Here is a 17,973-nt window from a genome sequence, read left to right on the forward strand (position 1 = left end):
TCTATAGTGTGCAGTCACAGTAGAGAGATGGAGATTACAGATTTATAGGTAAATTGTGTAGGTGTGTACACATGCATTTACATGCTTTCAGTCACTGGTAAAATCAATACAGATATCTCATTACAGTCATTTTCTGTAGTGTGTACCCAGTCTAACAGTACTTTCATCAGTGCAAAGTAGATGACATTAGGGTAAAAAAAAGTTGCAACTTGGAATTTAATAAAACTGCAGCGTGTTCATGCAATGAAGATTTAATCATTTTCAGACACATTTTCTTTTCTCAAGGTCACCTTGACGAAAGTCACTGAGTATGACTAAGATGATAAAACAAAGCTTTTTCTTCATTGCATAAACCCTTGCGAGCACGTCATTCAACTATGTTCATTCTTGAATATATATTTATAAATGTCAATGAACGATGATGGCTACATACTTGGGTTTACACTGTTGCTGGCTGTAACCATCATTGTTTTATTTGTTCGCAAAAATCTGCAACAATGGGCAGTTAGTTACAAATCCTACAAAATGCAATCACAAATAAAATTACAACACACAAGTACAGATGAGGGTGACAAAGGGTAGATGAGAGAGAGACCTTACAGTCTTTATATAGGAAGAGGACAATGCTGAGACAATAGGTGCTAGTGGTACACAGATGGGTCTGAAGCTGGTAGAACATGCAGAGGGATAGTATTAAGTGGTGGTAGGTGTTACCACACTGGGTACTCTATGGCTGTCTTGCCCTGGTCAACCAGCGTGGAGTATGCCCGTCAGTAACAGTCAAAGACTCCCACACCAAGTTTGCGCTCACTGGGCTACCTTCAAGTCATACAGCAGTGAATGTAGCCGTAACATATCAGACATACACGTACGGCACAATACCAGTCTATTAATGGCCACCGGTGGGTACCCGATCTGGACTTGCTTCAGTGCTGTGGTGGCTTCTCTCTTTCACTGCCCTCAAGGTACCTATCCTGATTCACTGTAACTCTGCTTTTGGCGAATACACAGGTTCACTTGTAGAAGAAGACATGCCATCCTCTCAGTCCTTCAGTACTTCTCTGATTCTCCAGTCGGTCCAGCTGGCGTCATAACCCCTCACCAGTCTTGACATCTAGTTTGTGAACACCTAAGAGTACAGGGTGGCACACCACCATACGGCAACATGTGTTCTTTATATAGATCTTAAACCAGTCTCCACCACTGCCATAAATTCAAATAAGCACTTGAAGTACTGTTCCAATCCTAGCGGTTGTTGTTTTTTTTAGAAGGGTGGCCAATATAGGAGAGAGGGTAGGCTGCACTGAGCCAACCAATCAGAATTGGGTTACACTGGGCAAATGAACAAGGCCTCTATGAGCATGCGGTTAATTTCTTCTTCTGGGGTTAAAAACTTTCATAAAACTTACCTGCTCCACACTCCTGTACTGCTGATTACCTCTGTGTAGAGGTCAGCACTTCCTGGTTTGGGTGGTCACATGATTGTGGCTGGGAGGCGGCATGTTCAAACCTGCAGAGTATGTAAAGCTGACTGTGACACTGCAGCTGTGTTAGAGTAACATGTATTCATACCCAGACTGACTCCCTGTTATGCTGTATTGCTGCTGACCTTGGCTTCCCTTGTGATTCCTTCTTGGATAGTGCTTATGCCTGTTAACCCCTTGTGTACCAGTCCTTGCTTGTTTTGACCACTCTCTCTTGGATCCTGATTTTGTGCTGCACTATTGCCTTTGTACCAGATCCCGGCCTGTTGTTGGACGACTTCTGCATACTGATTTTGTACCTCGCTACTGCTGGTGTACCAGTCCTTGGCTTGCTGATCTGCTTTCAGATTTCACTTCTCTCTGCTGTGTTACGCCTAGTGACTGATCAGAGGGCCTCGACCTGTGTGTTCCCGGCCACAAACGTCCATCCTGCCTTGCGGTGGTTCTTAGTGAAGACTGGGGGACCCGTTCGACCCATTAGGCTAAATCAGGCCAACACATGTATCCATCAACCCAGGGCTCTCTTCCTGAGACAATCATTACAAAAACCATGTATAACAGCAGTAAAATATAACAAATATATAATCTGTAATTTAACAAATTAATATTATTGGCACATTTCCACACTATCTTTAACATAGACACCAAGCCAGAATGTGGCAATAACATAGCACCATCCACCTTGCCAGTTGAGACCAGATGTTAATTACATGTCGTCAATGTCCCACATATGCTGCTGGCAGACTATCACTCTTTTGCTCCCCTGATGTTAATGAAAACATTAAAGTTAACAGCACAATGTATAAATCATTAACATAAACCATGGTTGGAACTTATGCATAATAAATGCATGGGTTTTATATAAAACTCGGGATTTGGAGAGGGGGGTGCAAAAGTGCTAAAAGGTATTTAATCACAGTAGTCCACACTCAAGGGCTTAACTGGATACAACCATTGTTTCCTTACAGTAGGATAGACTATAGTCAAGCGGTGGGTTTTGAGAGAGCACTTGAGAGATTGAAGGTTGGGAGAGTCTGTTCAAGTGGGGTGGGGAGCAGCACAGGAGAAGTCTTGAAGGCAAGAGTGAGAGGTGTTTACTAGAAAGTAAGCGCAGCATAGGTCCGAGGCAGATCTCAGAGGGAGGGTATCTCATAATAAGTCCAGAGATGTATGAAGGGGAGGAGTTGGTGAGTGAGAAGCTTGAATTGAATTCTGGAGGGAATAGGGAGCCAGTGCAAGAATTTGCAGAGTGGTGCAGTGGATGTGGAGTGGCCAGAGAGGAAGGTAGGTCTATAGGACTGATTATAGACTGGAAAGAACGGTGAGTGGAAGGGCTGGTAGTTAGAGGATGCAGTAGTCAAGGTGGAAGATAATGAGAGAATGGATAAGTGTTTTCGTGTCAGTCATTTTTGGGAAAGTGGTGTTTTCAAATGATGTAATGATAGTTTTGTGTGTGTATGTTAGGGAATTTGAACTGTAAGCTCCAATGGGGCAGGAACAGATGTGAATGAGTTCTCTGTACAGCGCTACGGAATCAGTGGCGCTATATAAATGATGATGATGATAGTTTCTTTTTTGGTGCACACAGTATTTCAGCTAATCTGTGTAAAGCTAATGCATACATACAAGGTGTATTAAACAGGGCAATCCTGTAATGTCTTCATGCAATGTTGCTAACAATTTTCCTGTTTGACAACAGGCCAGTGCATTGCAGTGCGGTGGAGACCAGAATCAGGTGTCTTTTGCCCGGCCGGTCTTAAAGTTCCATGTAAAATATATCCATTTCAAAGTGTCCTGTATATTAGTAATCAATTTTAAACTTCATCTTTTATGGCTTTCAGCAAAACATTTGCTTTCAGTAGAACAATCGGAATTTCAAGTTTAGAGTGTTCTGGCTGTAAAAACGCTTATTGCATTAATTTACCGCGCTGCACATGTGCACAACTTGCATTCATATTTAACATTCATTGTACTCTGGACTTGTAGCCGGTTGCACTTGGAGAGGAGTGACAGATATGTCCAATTTTGGCGCAAGCGTGTCATTGTCTGATGCAATTCTACGCTTCTGTAGTCTAGTTACATGTATCTTTAGATGCGTGAAAACGGTATGTGTACGGACACATTTATTGTGCATATACAAAACGCAGATTTTGTCTTTAACTCGATTTCTACTTTAAATGAGGCCTCTGGTGTCTCATCAGTTACAGAGTATATAGAAGTCTATACTTGAAATTGCAGGTGTGTTTGATGTAAAGCCTGAAATCAATATAAATCATGTCAGACCGTTTTCCACGTTTAATATAACCTTGCAGCCAACAAAATTCAAGGGAAAAATTAATTTGGAGGGACATCCTGATCTTGTTTTGCCACATTTTCTCCGGTTATTGATGATGGTCTCCACAGGGTTCCATGGTACATGTAATGCCTTTGAAATTCTTTTATACCCCGTTACCCCTTTCAACACTAAGGGGTATATTTACTAAACTGCGGGTTTGAAAAAGTGGAGATGTTGCCTATAGCAACCAATCAGATTCTAGCTGTCATTTATTTAGTACATTCTGCAAAATGACAGAATCTGGTTGGTTGCTATAGGCAACATCTCCGCTTTTTCAAACCTGCAGTTTAGTAAATATACCTCTAAATCCAGTAGATGATTTGAAAGCTCCTTGCAGTTAATGGCTGTCCCAGTAGGATGCAAACAATATAACTGCAATCCTAGAGGAAAAGCTGACCTTTATTTGGGGTTAATCACAATCGCTGTTATTGCTGGAAGGTGTGTGCTAATAATATTTTAAACATGGTTTTGAATGCAATTGGTTAACTCTGGACACAGCTAAGAGCCCCATTATAAAAGGGTATGCACACTTATGCAACCGTAGTATTGTAGATTGTTTATCTCAACATCTTTTCATTAAAAATTGTCTATTGATTTTTCACTTGAATAATGTTAGTTGCGAGGTCACATTTAAAGGTGGATAAAGGGCTCACAATATGTATCTTGAACTCAGGCTTTACAACATATTCACCTGTATTTTCAATAACTGTGTGTAGACTTTTTATATCCACTGTAGCAGGTATATCTAATTTTGCCAATTACATTTTATATAAGAGCAGCAATTCTAGTTACCGGAAGAAAGTAAATATAAATATATATATATATATATATATATATATATATATATATATATATATATATATATATATATATATATATATATATATATATATATACAAGCATTACTAATGAAAATACTGCATGCCACAGTTTTACTCTGGAGTGTCTCTCTGGGTTGGATAAGAATAAGCAGTAAATAGTAGGGCAATGCTCTGCTACTCACAGGAAGATCTTGTAGTGCTCACCTTTCCTCTTGCAGAGACCTGCTCACAGACACCAGGGGCTAGATTTACTAAGCTGCGGGTTTGAAAAAGTGGGGATGTTGCCTATAGCAACCAATTAGATTCTAGCTTTCATTTGTTTAGTACTTTCTAAAAATGACAGCTAGAATCTGATTGGTTGCTATAGGCAACATCCCCACTTTTTCAAACCCGCAGCTTAGTAAATCTAGCCCCTAGTGTGACTGTATACATCTGACTAATTCTTAAAACAAGACCACAGCATATCACCTACTGTACCTTTTAAGCAGAAAAGCTGCTTCAAAAGGAAATCGGAGAGATTTGCTGACCACGCTCCCTCATGTTGTCATCGCAAGGGGAGGAGCTGGAATACTCCTTTGCAAGGTTTATATATTTTATACACTTATTAATAGAATTAAGTTGTCATTCACAGCTGGTAAAATCTGCTGCTGTTTTTAGCTGAAATTGGGTACAAAATGAAAGCCTTTACCAGTGACGTCGAGCCCTTCAATGTAACAATGTTTTGTTGCAAGTATATAGAGAGAGGAGAAAGCACAACATTACTGTGGAGGGGATGAACTTTTATTTACTGGCCAAATTCATGCAAAAACAGTTGTGAATGTCAACAGTTGTGCAAAAATAGGTGACATGTCCAAAGAACATTTGCTCTCTGGTTTTACACTTTTGCGGTTTGTTAATGAACCTTGCTTGGTCTATACTCTCTTGTGGGAAGTAGCGTTGTACTGCAGGCAGGGTGAAGTTCTGTTCTTCTGGCATGGAACCCCCAGAGTTCTGCTACTTGGGGTTTACAGGGATTGGAAGCTTAAAAAGTAATTTTGTGTTCGCCTTTAATTTTGGCAAAGAAATGCGTGTAACTGACAAGTATACAAACGTTTTATTTACCATTTTCATTTTAGTTAATGCTGCATTACAACCTAACGTTAAATAACTTATTAAGTTGCCTCACATCCTAGCCGAGTCTGTGCCAGAGGGGGTATGTGAGTGGAGACCAGTTAAAAGCCGCAACATCTTATTGGTCCTCACACTCGTATACACAGTCACATACACTTCGTCCAGGCTGTAAAACCAAGAGAGGATAACTGGGAGAAATGGGTGTACTAAGCAATCCCCGGCTCTCCTATGGAAAGGGGGGCATATTATTAAGATCTTTTACTTGTTGGTGTGCAGTGGCAATAAATGTGGAATTTCACAGTCTCTGATGTCATCAAAGGGGATATTATGATGTAAAAAAAAAAACCTGCAAGAAGCAGGCTGTTTTTTTGTTTTGTTTTTTAAATTACATAACTAGCTATTTTTTACCATTTTACTGTGTAACTAAACAAAAGAAAAAAGGTTAGCAGCGATACTATCATCGTCTTTAAAGGATTAGAGTGGATACTTTAAATTGATAACCATGGTGTTTTCTATAGGCTGTTCAAATGAATATGGGTTAAATTAAAACCCGGATTGCCTGCATGAGTTTGCAGCGCCCTTTGCTGCTTGGTGTCTTAAGTGCTGTGTTTTCTCTCCATGTGTAGTGCAATCTGTTCTTCTAAACACTACACAGTGCAGATAACACAAGTGTGTATGTATATGTAATACACAAACACACTTATGTTCTCTGCACTGTGTAGTATTTATATATACATGTACACATACATACGTCATAACTTCCAGCTACCTGAATGGGACTTTAATCATCCATTTTGCTGCGTATGTCAGATAGATATAATTGATGGTTAATATACACAAAGCCTTATACAATCATCAGGAAAAGATGGTTATGGTACTCAGAGTCCCAATCTGGCAGCCGGAATGCATGGTTAAGTACTCGCACCACCATTCCAGTACCCAGAATAGATGGATAAGGTACTAAGAGCCCTGTTCTTGTACCTGGAATGGGTGGCTAATGTATTCAGACATCCATTCTGGCAGGCAGAATGCAGAGCTATGATATATATGTACATATAGGGTGAATTGTGCAGTAAAAGGGTTAAGTGAATTCACTTGTTTTAGAGGATGGTGTATGTAGAAGATACTACGTAAAAACTATTTTGAGACATGTACCATTGTAAAAGGACTTGTGGTTGCGCCTCACATGCGCACGCTATCCTCATATTCTGTTCTTAGATACACTCGTTATAAAACTCACACTTTTATGCACTTTTCCTTACACAATGTTGCCTTACTCAGTCTTTGGACCACACTAAATAACACTTAAGCTTCACAAAATTATTTATCATATAACTACTGTATCTCAGCAGTAATTCACAGTATATATTCGTTATAAATAACCAATACTCACAACATATGTATGTATTTAAATCAAAGTATTTTACAGAACAGCTTGTATTCACAGTTCACACATATAAAATAACGTTGTTCAACATAACATAGTATATCAATATACATTTAACTCTAGGTTCACCACCGTTATTCCTTACACAATCCTAGCTTTACATATGTATCCTTGATGAGAATCAGTATTTATAATATTGATTTAACGATCACAGATATCAGACAATAGCTACACAGTCATATATATATATATATATATATATATATATATATATATATATATATATATATATATATATATATATATATATTAAAAAATTCACATTACAAGCACACATAGCTTTATATGTATATATTATCAATGATACTTATCAAATCCTTGTATCTTGGATCCACTTTTTAGTCTGCAGTGCAGTGGGAACATTCTTGTAGTATAGAATCCTTTCCTGTAGCTTAGTGTAGGTTTTCTGTAGATCTTTCCTGTAGTGCAGTATAATATGTATATTTTCTGTAGTGTAGTGTATCTATAATATACCTTTTCTGTAGTGTAGTGTGTCCCTAATGTAGTATAATGTGTATTTTTTTGTAGTGTAGAGTATCTATAGAATTTTTGTAGTGTAGTGTGTCCTATATGTTTTATGTAGTGAAGTGTAGTGCAGTGTAATGTAATGCTTGTTGTCCAGGGGCAGCAGGCAACGAGAGAGTAGGGGCATCCAGGGTCAAGCCTTTTATAGTCCAGACTCGGAAACTCCCAGCCTCCCCAGCAGCAGAGTGTGTGGTGATTCACCACACACGTGGAGCTTCTTGTGTCCAGGGGTGATGTCATCACCCCAGTTGGTTCTCCCCACTGTGTATGTGTCCAACAGTAGAAAGCAAGTGACCCTCCCAGTGTCCCAACACCCTCCTTTGTCTCTGGTCAGTTTCAGATAACAGCTTTGATACCTGAGTTGTGTGTGGGGTTTTAAAAACACATGCAAAATAGCTAATGTTACCATGTTGCTGGGAGGAGGGGAGATACTTTGAACAATGCATGAAATGGCTAGATAATCATATCATAGGAGAAGATTCTTCAACAACCATCATCATTGCTTTGTCTACTTTTAAAACACATTGTTGGTTTAAAGATTGAAGTCATGACCATAAGTTTTGAGAATGACAGAAATATTATTTTTCACAAAGTCTGCTACCTCCGTTTTTATGATGGAAATTTGCATATACTCCAGAATGTCACGAAGGGAGATCAAATTAATTGCAATTAATTTTGAAGTCCCTCTTTGCCATGACAATGAACTTTATCCCAAAAACAACAATTCCACTGCATTTCAGTCCTGTCACAAAAGGACCAGCTGACTTAGGGTCACTGATTCTCTCAATAACACAGGTGAGAGTGTTGACGAGGACAAGGCTGGAGATCACTCTGTCATGCTGATTGAGTTAGAATAATAGACTGAAAGTTTTAAAAGGAGTGTGCTGCTTGAAATCATTGTTCTTCCTATGTAAACCATGGTTACCTGCAAGGAAACACGTGCAGCCATCATTGCATCATGCTAGTAAGGTTGCACCTAAATCAACCATTTATCGGATCATCAAGAACTTCAAGGCAACAGATTAACTTCCATAGATGGTATATTCAATCAAATTTGAATGCATTAAAATTGAAAATATTTATTCACTGGAGGATTCAATATATATATATATATATATATATATATATATATATATATATATATATATATATATATATATATATATATATATATATATATATATATATATATATATAATATATGTGGAATAGTTTTGCCAGACATAGGCGATTTATATAGAACTTATAAACACTACACACCCTTCAAAGAACATATCTATGTAGCGGAACAGAATAAATATGATTTATACAGGGAGAGAAAATGCAGCTCAAGACACCAACCAGCAGGAAGCAGACTCAATCCGGTGTTCTGGATTTTACCTAATCCTTGTTGAAATTGCTGCCACAAATTGCCCATGTGCCATAATTGAATATATTTATATGTAGTATGTGAACCAGATTTTTTTTTTTTTACTCAAAAATGTTTTTTATTAAATTTTCCAAAGAAAAACAGAAAATAACACAAGTGAAATATACCTGTGCCTGAACAATCAAAGTTTAAGTGGCATTTAAAAGCGTCAGGTATTGTTAACATATACAATCATATATCAAAACCAAAATGATACAGGGGTATAGTACAAGTTAAACGGTAAAAGTGAGTAGGGGGTATGAGGGATCGAGTCAACTCCTGGAGCTGATATAAGTAGGTAGTAAGGTGGTGTATGCAATAGTCCCCTATGGAAGGGGGGGGTCAAGAAGAGATAGTATGATCCTAGTTGGACCCAGAGGGTGAGAGTGCAGTCCTATGAGTAGCATAGTAATCAGACCAAGTGAACCATTTCATCAGGGGGGGAAGAAGCTGAAGTGGAATATTTGAAACCTATAGTTTCCATCATATAACTGTGCTGAGTTTTTGCCATAATTTTAGAGAGAGGAGGGAGAGCAGGGTTCTTCCAGTCTTGAGCAATGGCAGCTCTAGCGGCAATTAAAGTGTGTCCCGTTACATAATGGTGGTGAGCTGGGAGTCCGGTGGATAGAGTTGGAGAACGGCCAGAGATGGATGAGGTGTAATAGCGAAGTTACTTGTCATATTAATCCGAAAACTTCGTCCCATAGAGATCTGATTTTGGGGCAGGACCAGACTTTTTTTTTATTTTTAATCCTATTTGAGCAAATGTCAGTGAGAGATCTTTACTTTCTGTAACTTTAGAGTTTGCCTGTGAATTTAGTTACGTAACAGCATTGTGCACTAGATTTGTTGATAGGCTTTCTCCTTACCATTTCATACATTCTATGTGATCAATACTTTGCATGTATTTCTGTACTTCTAGACCTATACCAATTGCCATTAGTTATAAATTTAAAACATGAGTATTTTGGAGCTTGGAGAAAAAAATGTTGCAAAGTAATTGCTGGCGCTATATAAAATGATGATGATGAAAGTACCTAAAAGCTTATTCATTATGTAACTGTTTTACAGTGACAGCATTGCATACATTTCCTATTACACACAATATTTCTTATTGAAGATCTTCTGTGTTCTGGACAGCTCCTCTTGATCTTTCTTGCAGTTACTGCTAAGTTTAGTTGCGTTCAGGTCGGTGCAGGGGAGGGGATTTGTACCAATGGGCTGTTGATTCTTTGCATGTACAAAGAGCTGCTGTTTGCACTGGCTTCACCCTTTCCAGCGTGCAGCTCAATGGATGAGGAATTCCACATCCTGGTACAGCGTGTACTGCTGTGAACAGAACCTTGGATTAATACGCCATCCTCCAGAGACTGAAATGTACCATCTGGGCGTGTATCGTGTCTTTATTACTTACAAACCTGTTTTGGTGACATGGCAGTAAAGTTCTCAGAGTGGCTCCTCCTGTTGCACAGGTTTTTTTTTTCTCTCAGTTTTTTGTTTAGAACACAAGCTGAAACCGAATGCAGTAATTTGCCTGGATAATGCTATACTACTGCAGGACATCCTGCAGGCTTGTGAAAATAATTAGTTGTAGGGGGGAAATCGTGCGCTGAGAAGTTACCATGGGTGACCCTGAAAAAGAGGAAGCACCAGAGCCAGAGACCACCCAGCCTGTATGTATAATGCACACTACTTTAAATGGATTGCTTAAAGAATAGAAAGGCAGTGTGACCTACATGGTGTCAGACAGTATTGACATTGCTTTGTCTGCCTAATCTGTTTGCTTTCAGTGCAGAATCCGGTCATAATAGTTGTTCACTTCTAGGATTTCTACTTTCTGTCAAGAAAGCCTATGCTCAGTAGCAAAGTAATTACAGTAATTACTTTTTTTTTTAAAAAAAAAACTTTATTCAGTGAATACTATTGCTATACATATTTCACAAACGCTGAGTAACTTTTTATTTTCAAATTTTACATTTTTTTTGTCATGACCTCTTCCATATAAATGAATGTATGGAGTGAATTCAAGCAATGCCTTTTGAGTGATATTTACAATGGGTCCTTCACATACCCATTTTTTTTTTCATTGTGCTTTTAATACTTTTCCACTCTGACCATACTCCTGATAATCCATTCGCTGACATAGGTGTGTACACGAGCAGTATACCATTTATGGTATATTTCAGCATAATTTGTTTAATTTTTGTTATGTTTTAACTCCACTGTGCTCGGGCAGGAATGTACTGAAGCTGTGTTGTCATGAATGCTTTTATTTGTGTATTATTTTTGTTTCTAATTTATTTATTTTTTTTACATTTATTTTTTTTTGCACATTATTTCATTTTTAAAAAAACTTCAATGTAAATTATTTGAATTGCATCTCTAGATTGTTTCATTTTTTTCACAACATAGTAAACGCTTTGTAATCCTGATTCTCCTTTTGAAGTGTCCTTTTTAAAAGTCTGTTTCATACCTGCCATAATGATCTTTCTGAATGGACACTACTCTGCTATATTAGTGAGCATAACTGAATTGTATAATGATGGAAATGCTCTTCTATGGTTATCTACGTTAAAAGTGTGGTATTATACAGGTTAAGGAGATTTACCATCTATGCTGATAACAGGGCAGTTTATGTAATTAAGTCTGTGACTGGATATGTACGACAGACATTCACAGAAATATGGCAATAGACAAGGAATAACTGTCATTTAACGACTAACATTCATTAAAATAACAAACCATTATAGTTCATCCTCTTATACATTGTCTAAAAAAGGTACTTTTTTATGCTTAAGTGGGTGGCAATATGGAATGTGACATAGGACAGTAAGGACATGTTTGGTGATGAGTGTCTGGCTAGCATGGCTGCATAAATATGTGATTTTCAGGTTTAGAATGGAATGAACAAATTCCATATAAGTAATAATACTAATAATCTCTTCCCAAATGTGTGAGAGGGCAGAATATTGATCCACGTGAACTGCTTCGTTTTTACTGGCAAGACCACACTGTAAACACTTGTTTGCAGTCAGGTTCAGAGGTGACAATCCAAGTTGATTGGTGAATTGTTATACATTAGCTAAGGAATCTTTGTTATATTTTTACACCACAATGAGTATATTATGATATGTGACCTATCAGTACCTGGATGCAGCGGGAGTGTACTCTTAGAGGTGACTTTTATATATCCAGGTATGACGTGTCAATACTCTTTATGTCGACAATACTGGTCCTACTACTTGTGCTGCGGAGAGATCCACAGCAGAGCATTTTTAAGTATCTTATTGAATACTACCATATTTGTATCCCCAGTCAATGATCGTGTAGTATGAATAAGCTGCCTGATATACTACAATAATAATTAATGGGGTTGAAAAACATTGTACATTTAAAAATGATTCTGGTTTGGCTTATTCCGGATCTCCCTCAGTTGTAGTACACTTGATTATTCTAATCATGTCTATATATCTGCTCGTTCTTGGTTGTAATATGCAAATTTTAATATAGTTTGGTATTTGGCAGAATCATCCTAAAGTAACAATGCATTTGGTTCATCCCTTCTGCAAAGCATTTTGATTATACATCATCATATCAGCTTTCAGTTTCAGATCGCTTTATCTTACTCATTTATTATTTAGTTACAAAAAACAAAAACTTCTTCTATTTTTATATTTGATTCCAGATCATCAGTTTATCAACAGCAGCTCAATATGACAATTAATAAATAAACAATTGGAGCATTGTTTACTAATTCTATGGGGCATATTCAATTAGCCACGTTACTTGCAAAAGTAACGCAGCGTTAAAAGTATTACAGTTATTACGGTAATTCTAACCCAGATTTGAGCTCGCAGCTCCCTGAGCTGCCAGCAGAAAGCCGGCGTTAAAGGTACCGTAATAACGGTAATAGTGCCCCTATAATGTATGCATATGTGTCTCTGTTTGTCTTTTATCTCTGAACTTAGAAGTCTTTTGTGTAAAACGTTATTTACACGTCCAGAAATTAACAGGTCCGACTAATATGAGAGTAATGAATTGCCTGTTATCATGTTTTACTTGGCTTTGTGGACCTAGATTATGGTGTTTGATTGTACGCGTGATAAAGATAATCAGCGCTGGGAAAGAGCAGAATAGGTTTAATTAGTACTGGATTTGTGGTCAAAAGTAGCCACGTCTTTAGTACCCTGTGTTTGCAGTATTTGATAACTACATAATTCTGTTTTTTTATTGCAATGTAAGTGCTTATAATGATTAAGTAATTGAAGTCGGAATTAAATAATAGCTACACTGAGTATTGCGGCACAAAAAATCTGAATACAATGAGGGCGACGTAACAAAAATTTAGACTTAATTTGAAAGAGATACTGAAAACTTCCGACCCCGCTCCTATTAATTGCGACCGCAGAATATGTCGGCACTTTAAAATGCCGTCACTTCACATTGCCCATTGAAGTACACTAGGAAATAGAAAATGTATATATGTAAATACATTTATAAATCACACTGTTAGCATGATGTAGTTGGTGGGGGCAGCTATTGTGAGTAATATGAGGATGGTATTATACTTGCTGTTTTAACACAGCAGAAAAATCAGCTGCTCAAGCAAAGGCTCTTGGATATTTGTTTTTCCACCACATTGGGCCTGAGTCATCAAGGAAAGTAGAGCAAAAAAATAAATAACTTTGCACCTTGGCATAACCATGTTGCATTGGAGGGGGAGCTAAACTTAAAATGTGCGGAGAGATTTATAGTTTGGGTAGGGCATGTCCTAGGTCAACTTTACGTTTAAGTGTAAATGTAAAGCTATCGTGAAAAAAAAAAAAAAAAGCCAGTATTTAACTTGTGTGCAAAATAATAAACTAATTTGCACTTACTTTCCTTAATGAATCTGGCCCGTATCTAAATAGTTTTATAGCAACTGTTTAATTGCTTGTGTGACAGGTGTAGAAATAATATAGAACTCTATAAATCTTAATATATAGATATATTATATTTATATATTTTTTCCTGCTAGCGTTGAACAGTATTTACAGCTTTTATCTGTTATCAGAGCAGGTGTTTTGCTTCTGTAACACTGTGTCTAGGCGAAACACGTTCACATCAGAAATATGTATCTTGCACAAAAGAAAACCTCTTCCTTTTGTAATATCCCAGAGCTCCGTTTTAGCTTTTCTGAAGCTACCTTCAAATATTTTGACTGCTTTATTTCTGAAAAATTGAAGCCTAAACTTTTCCAAGGCTTTGAGTGTTTGATAGACTGGTGGGGTGGTAATTAGACAGAAATTATTCAGATAACACCCTAAACTCCTGTGTGTATGTAAATATTTTTTCTTTTTTTTTTGTTTCCAGAATACTCAAGAAACCACAATGGCCTTACCCCTGAAATACATCTCTCTAGGGATCCTAGTGTTTCAGACCACAAGTTTGGTCCTCACAATGCGCTATTCTCGCACGCTGAAGGAGGAGGGGCCAAGATACTTGTCTTCAACTGCTGTAGTGGCTGCAGAGGTGCTAAAAATTGTAGCGTGCATCCTTCTGGTATATAAAGAAAGCAGTAAGTATATCAGAAGCTCATTTACTGTTCTATAGTCTATTTAAGTGAAGGCTACCATGCTTCATAGCCTAAATAATATGTCATATAACAAAGGAGGAAGTGTTTACCGTGTCTCAGACAATAACAAGATACGTGGGAATGCAACATGTCTGTTCAGTAGGGACTAGTGACACATTATTAAAGTATAAGGCACGTAGGTGAAGTCACAAGTTCTTAATAAATTGACTGCATATTGGTGCAGATCATAAAACAATTGCATCCACTGTAGGTGCCAGGTACTTTGTGTTAAATTACCATGTAACATATTTTTAATTAAGCATTTGTCAAGTAAATGTTTTACTTAGGGTGGTGTCATATAGACTCTTTTTTTTTTTCAACTAGAAAGTGTTGTGTTCATAAGTGCACAATCGCTACTGTGGTCACCAGCTGTAGCGAAGTGGCAATACTCCTGCCCTGTCACACGAGAGGCATTAAGCTCTGAAGACACTACAGACAACACTTTCCTCAGTTTAATCTCTCATGTGACGGGATGAGACAATTCACTTTAACTTGTCCCCACAGTAGTGGATTAAGCGTTTATGGACGTTGTGCTATGCTATTTAAAAAATCACCAGCGTTTCCGCACTCATGTGACGCCAACATTAATGAGACAAGTTGGGTTAAAAATAGGTGTGCTTTATATACAGGTGTGTCTAAATACCAGCAGTGTAATAAAGAACAGGTAGAACATGTTCATTCTTACATAATCCAGTAATAACTTTAATTATAACTTGCAAATCATAACTAACCTTCTTTTTGCAGGCTCTGATCATAATATGATTGTGATTAACATATTTGCTGTCTATAAACTTCATCTTCTGTCAAACATAATGAACAAATACTAAGAATAACCAGCCTCTACAGGCCTGATTCATTAAGGAACTTAGGCAAGACATTTCTTCCTTAAGTCTCCTGGACAAAACCATGTTAAAATACAAGGGGTGAAAATTAGTTTTATATTTTGCACATAAGTCAAATTCTGACTGTTTCATGTAGCACACAAATATCGACTTTAAATTTCAGTGTACAAATAAGCTATCAAGTATTCATGTGCTACATGAAAAAACTGTCAGTATTTAACTTATGTGCAAAATATAAAACTAATTTTCACCCCTTTCATGGTTTTTTTTTGTCCAGAAGACTTAAGGAAGTAATATCTTGCCTAAGTTCCTTAATGAATCAGGCCCTATAACTATAAGTGATCCATTTTACTCAGTGGTTGGGTGCACAGCACCATCTATGTAGTGCACACGTTAATGCTGTCCATTTATGCTGCAGTATGCAGCAATTGGCCCATTATCCCAGCGTGTATGGCATGAATACTACCCTTATGTAAAAAATGATCCCATTGAAATTGGTAAGATCATTATCAGGTATCTTTGTAAATGTGGTGGGGTGATGGCTGCAGATGGCCATGTCGACTTACATGCAGTCATCTTCTGATCACATTAACAGGTCCATGAACACCATAAGTAATTTTGTTAGTTGAACCTCGCGCTTACGCTGAGCCACAGGAATGACCCATGTGTGGCCGTTTTAAGAAAAAATATATCGCCAATTATTATTATATCCACCAGTAAGGTTGGAACCACGAATTTTCACTTTTTCCAGTAATAAAGTTGAAATTTATTTAAATTTATTTATTGAAAATTTTCTTGTCCTGCAAACCTCCTGCCTTAGACAGCTGCCTCTGTTTATCTCATCTAAGGCAATTCCTTACACCAGTGGATTCCAAACTTTTTCAGTTCAAGGCACCCTTAGGGTCTCCAAAAATTTTTCAAGGTACCCCTAAGCCAAGATTATTTCCAAGTAGTCCCCCACCTTGCTTACCACTGGCCCTGGCCAAGGCACCCCAGGGAGCCTAGGTGCACAGTTTGGGAACCACTGCCTTGCATGCATTATATTGACTATAATGCACTGAAAGCTACCTAGTAATGTGATTAGTGTTACTTGTGATTGCTGATGTAATCCTTTGATGTCATAAGGAATGTAATAATGTTTGAAATGTTCTATGTGATGTAATCAGTGGCACATTAAATATTTAATTTGTCATGTCATTTTATAAATGTCATAAAATATTTGTGTTTGGGGCCAATCCTGGCTGTGCCTAATGTTGTTAGCCTGATTTAATGTGTCTTTTAGCTTTGGCCAGAATCTTGTACTGTCAGTATGTTGTGTGTTTTTTTTTGTTTTTTTTTGTTTTTAAAATCCGACTTCCACACTTAGCAGCAGCATCCAGTTATTATTTATGTACGTCCGTGTCAAATTTTTACACTTGTACTGTGCATTTCAAATTATAAAAGGTAGAAACGTATTTAAACACAAGCACCCTGATTTTGGGAAAAAGAGCGTCATGGACAAACAAGGAATGGGGGTGCGGAGTGTCTGAACAGTCAGGACAATCCATGCATCTTGAAACCCATCTGTAAGAAATCTTAGAATCTGCTGCTGTAGATGTAGATGACAAACGTGAAAGGCCAGAGCTGTGTTTCTTGGCTCTAGCAGACTGCACTGTTGCCACAAATTCAGAATTGTGGAAATGAAGGAATCCCTGGCATCACCCATGGAATATAACTGGGGTCAGGAATATATAACTTATATGAGCAGAATGAAAGTGCTATTGAGGCGAGTCGATAGCTCTCTGTCTCCTTCTCTGGACATCAGTTATGGGGGTTTAAAGCTCTGTGCTGGGTACACCTATGCAATAATACTTCATATGCAATGTCTCTAATGATTTCACCAATGATTGAAAGCTCTGCTGAGCATGCACATTCATGCGTACACAATTTACCTTCAGATCTGTGATCTTCATCTTTCATAACCATCTGCTGAAAAGATTGTGACTTGATACAAACTACAGATAGCTGCTGGTTGTGAGTGCGTACACACTTTCACATTTGCCAAACATCGTTCCTTTGTTGATCGTAATTTTTAGGAAGTTTAGAAAACCACTTCAAAGGCTGTAATATGCTTTTGTGCGATAAAACATGATTGTGGGAACGTAGACCCTCCTGCAATATCTGACCAAATGGTAATTTATCATGCAATCTGCACAATAATTGCATAAGTGTATCCCCAGCTTAAATCTGGATAATTCCTGGTAAATCTGATATTCAGAGCTTCTGTATTTAAGCGAATCGGCCTTCCTGCTATTACAAAGAATATCTGTCTTCGGATTGTAGAAGAGTGAATAACAAATTACTTGCATACGTTTGTCGGCAAGTCAGCCTGTGGAGTGATAGTCCCT

The 17,973-nt window shown here is 37.7% G+C and overlaps 2 protein-coding genes across 4 annotated transcripts in view; one reads left to right on the forward strand and one right to left on the reverse strand.

The window, feature by feature from the left end:
• DBT (dihydrolipoamide branched chain transacylase E2) overlaps positions 1–17,973 on the reverse strand; it is a 269,271-nt gene that overhangs the window by 85,236 nt on the left and 166,062 nt on the right. The gene's annotated exons all lie outside the window — the stretch shown is intronic.
• Positions 1–17,973, forward strand: part of SLC35A3 (solute carrier family 35 member A3) — a 36,032-nt gene that overhangs the window by 5,334 nt on the left and 12,725 nt on the right. The window contains exons 1-2 of one of the 2 annotated variants that reach the window (XM_075182528.1): positions 10,561–10,803; positions 14,483–14,687. In XM_075182528.1, the coding sequence (XP_075038629.1) occupies positions 10,753–10,803; positions 14,483–14,687 (256 nt within the window). In that variant the 5' untranslated portion in view covers positions 10,561–10,752. Of the gene's footprint in view, positions 1–10,560; positions 10,804–14,482; positions 14,688–17,973 lie in introns of those variants that run through there. The other variant, XM_075182529.1, reaches the window with a different exon arrangement.

Source organism: Mixophyes fleayi, chromosome 8 (assembly GCF_038048845.1).
Source record: "Mixophyes fleayi isolate aMixFle1 chromosome 8, aMixFle1.hap1, whole genome shotgun sequence".
In the NCBI taxonomy this organism is placed as follows: Eukaryota; Metazoa; Chordata; class Amphibia; order Anura; family Limnodynastidae; genus Mixophyes; species Mixophyes fleayi.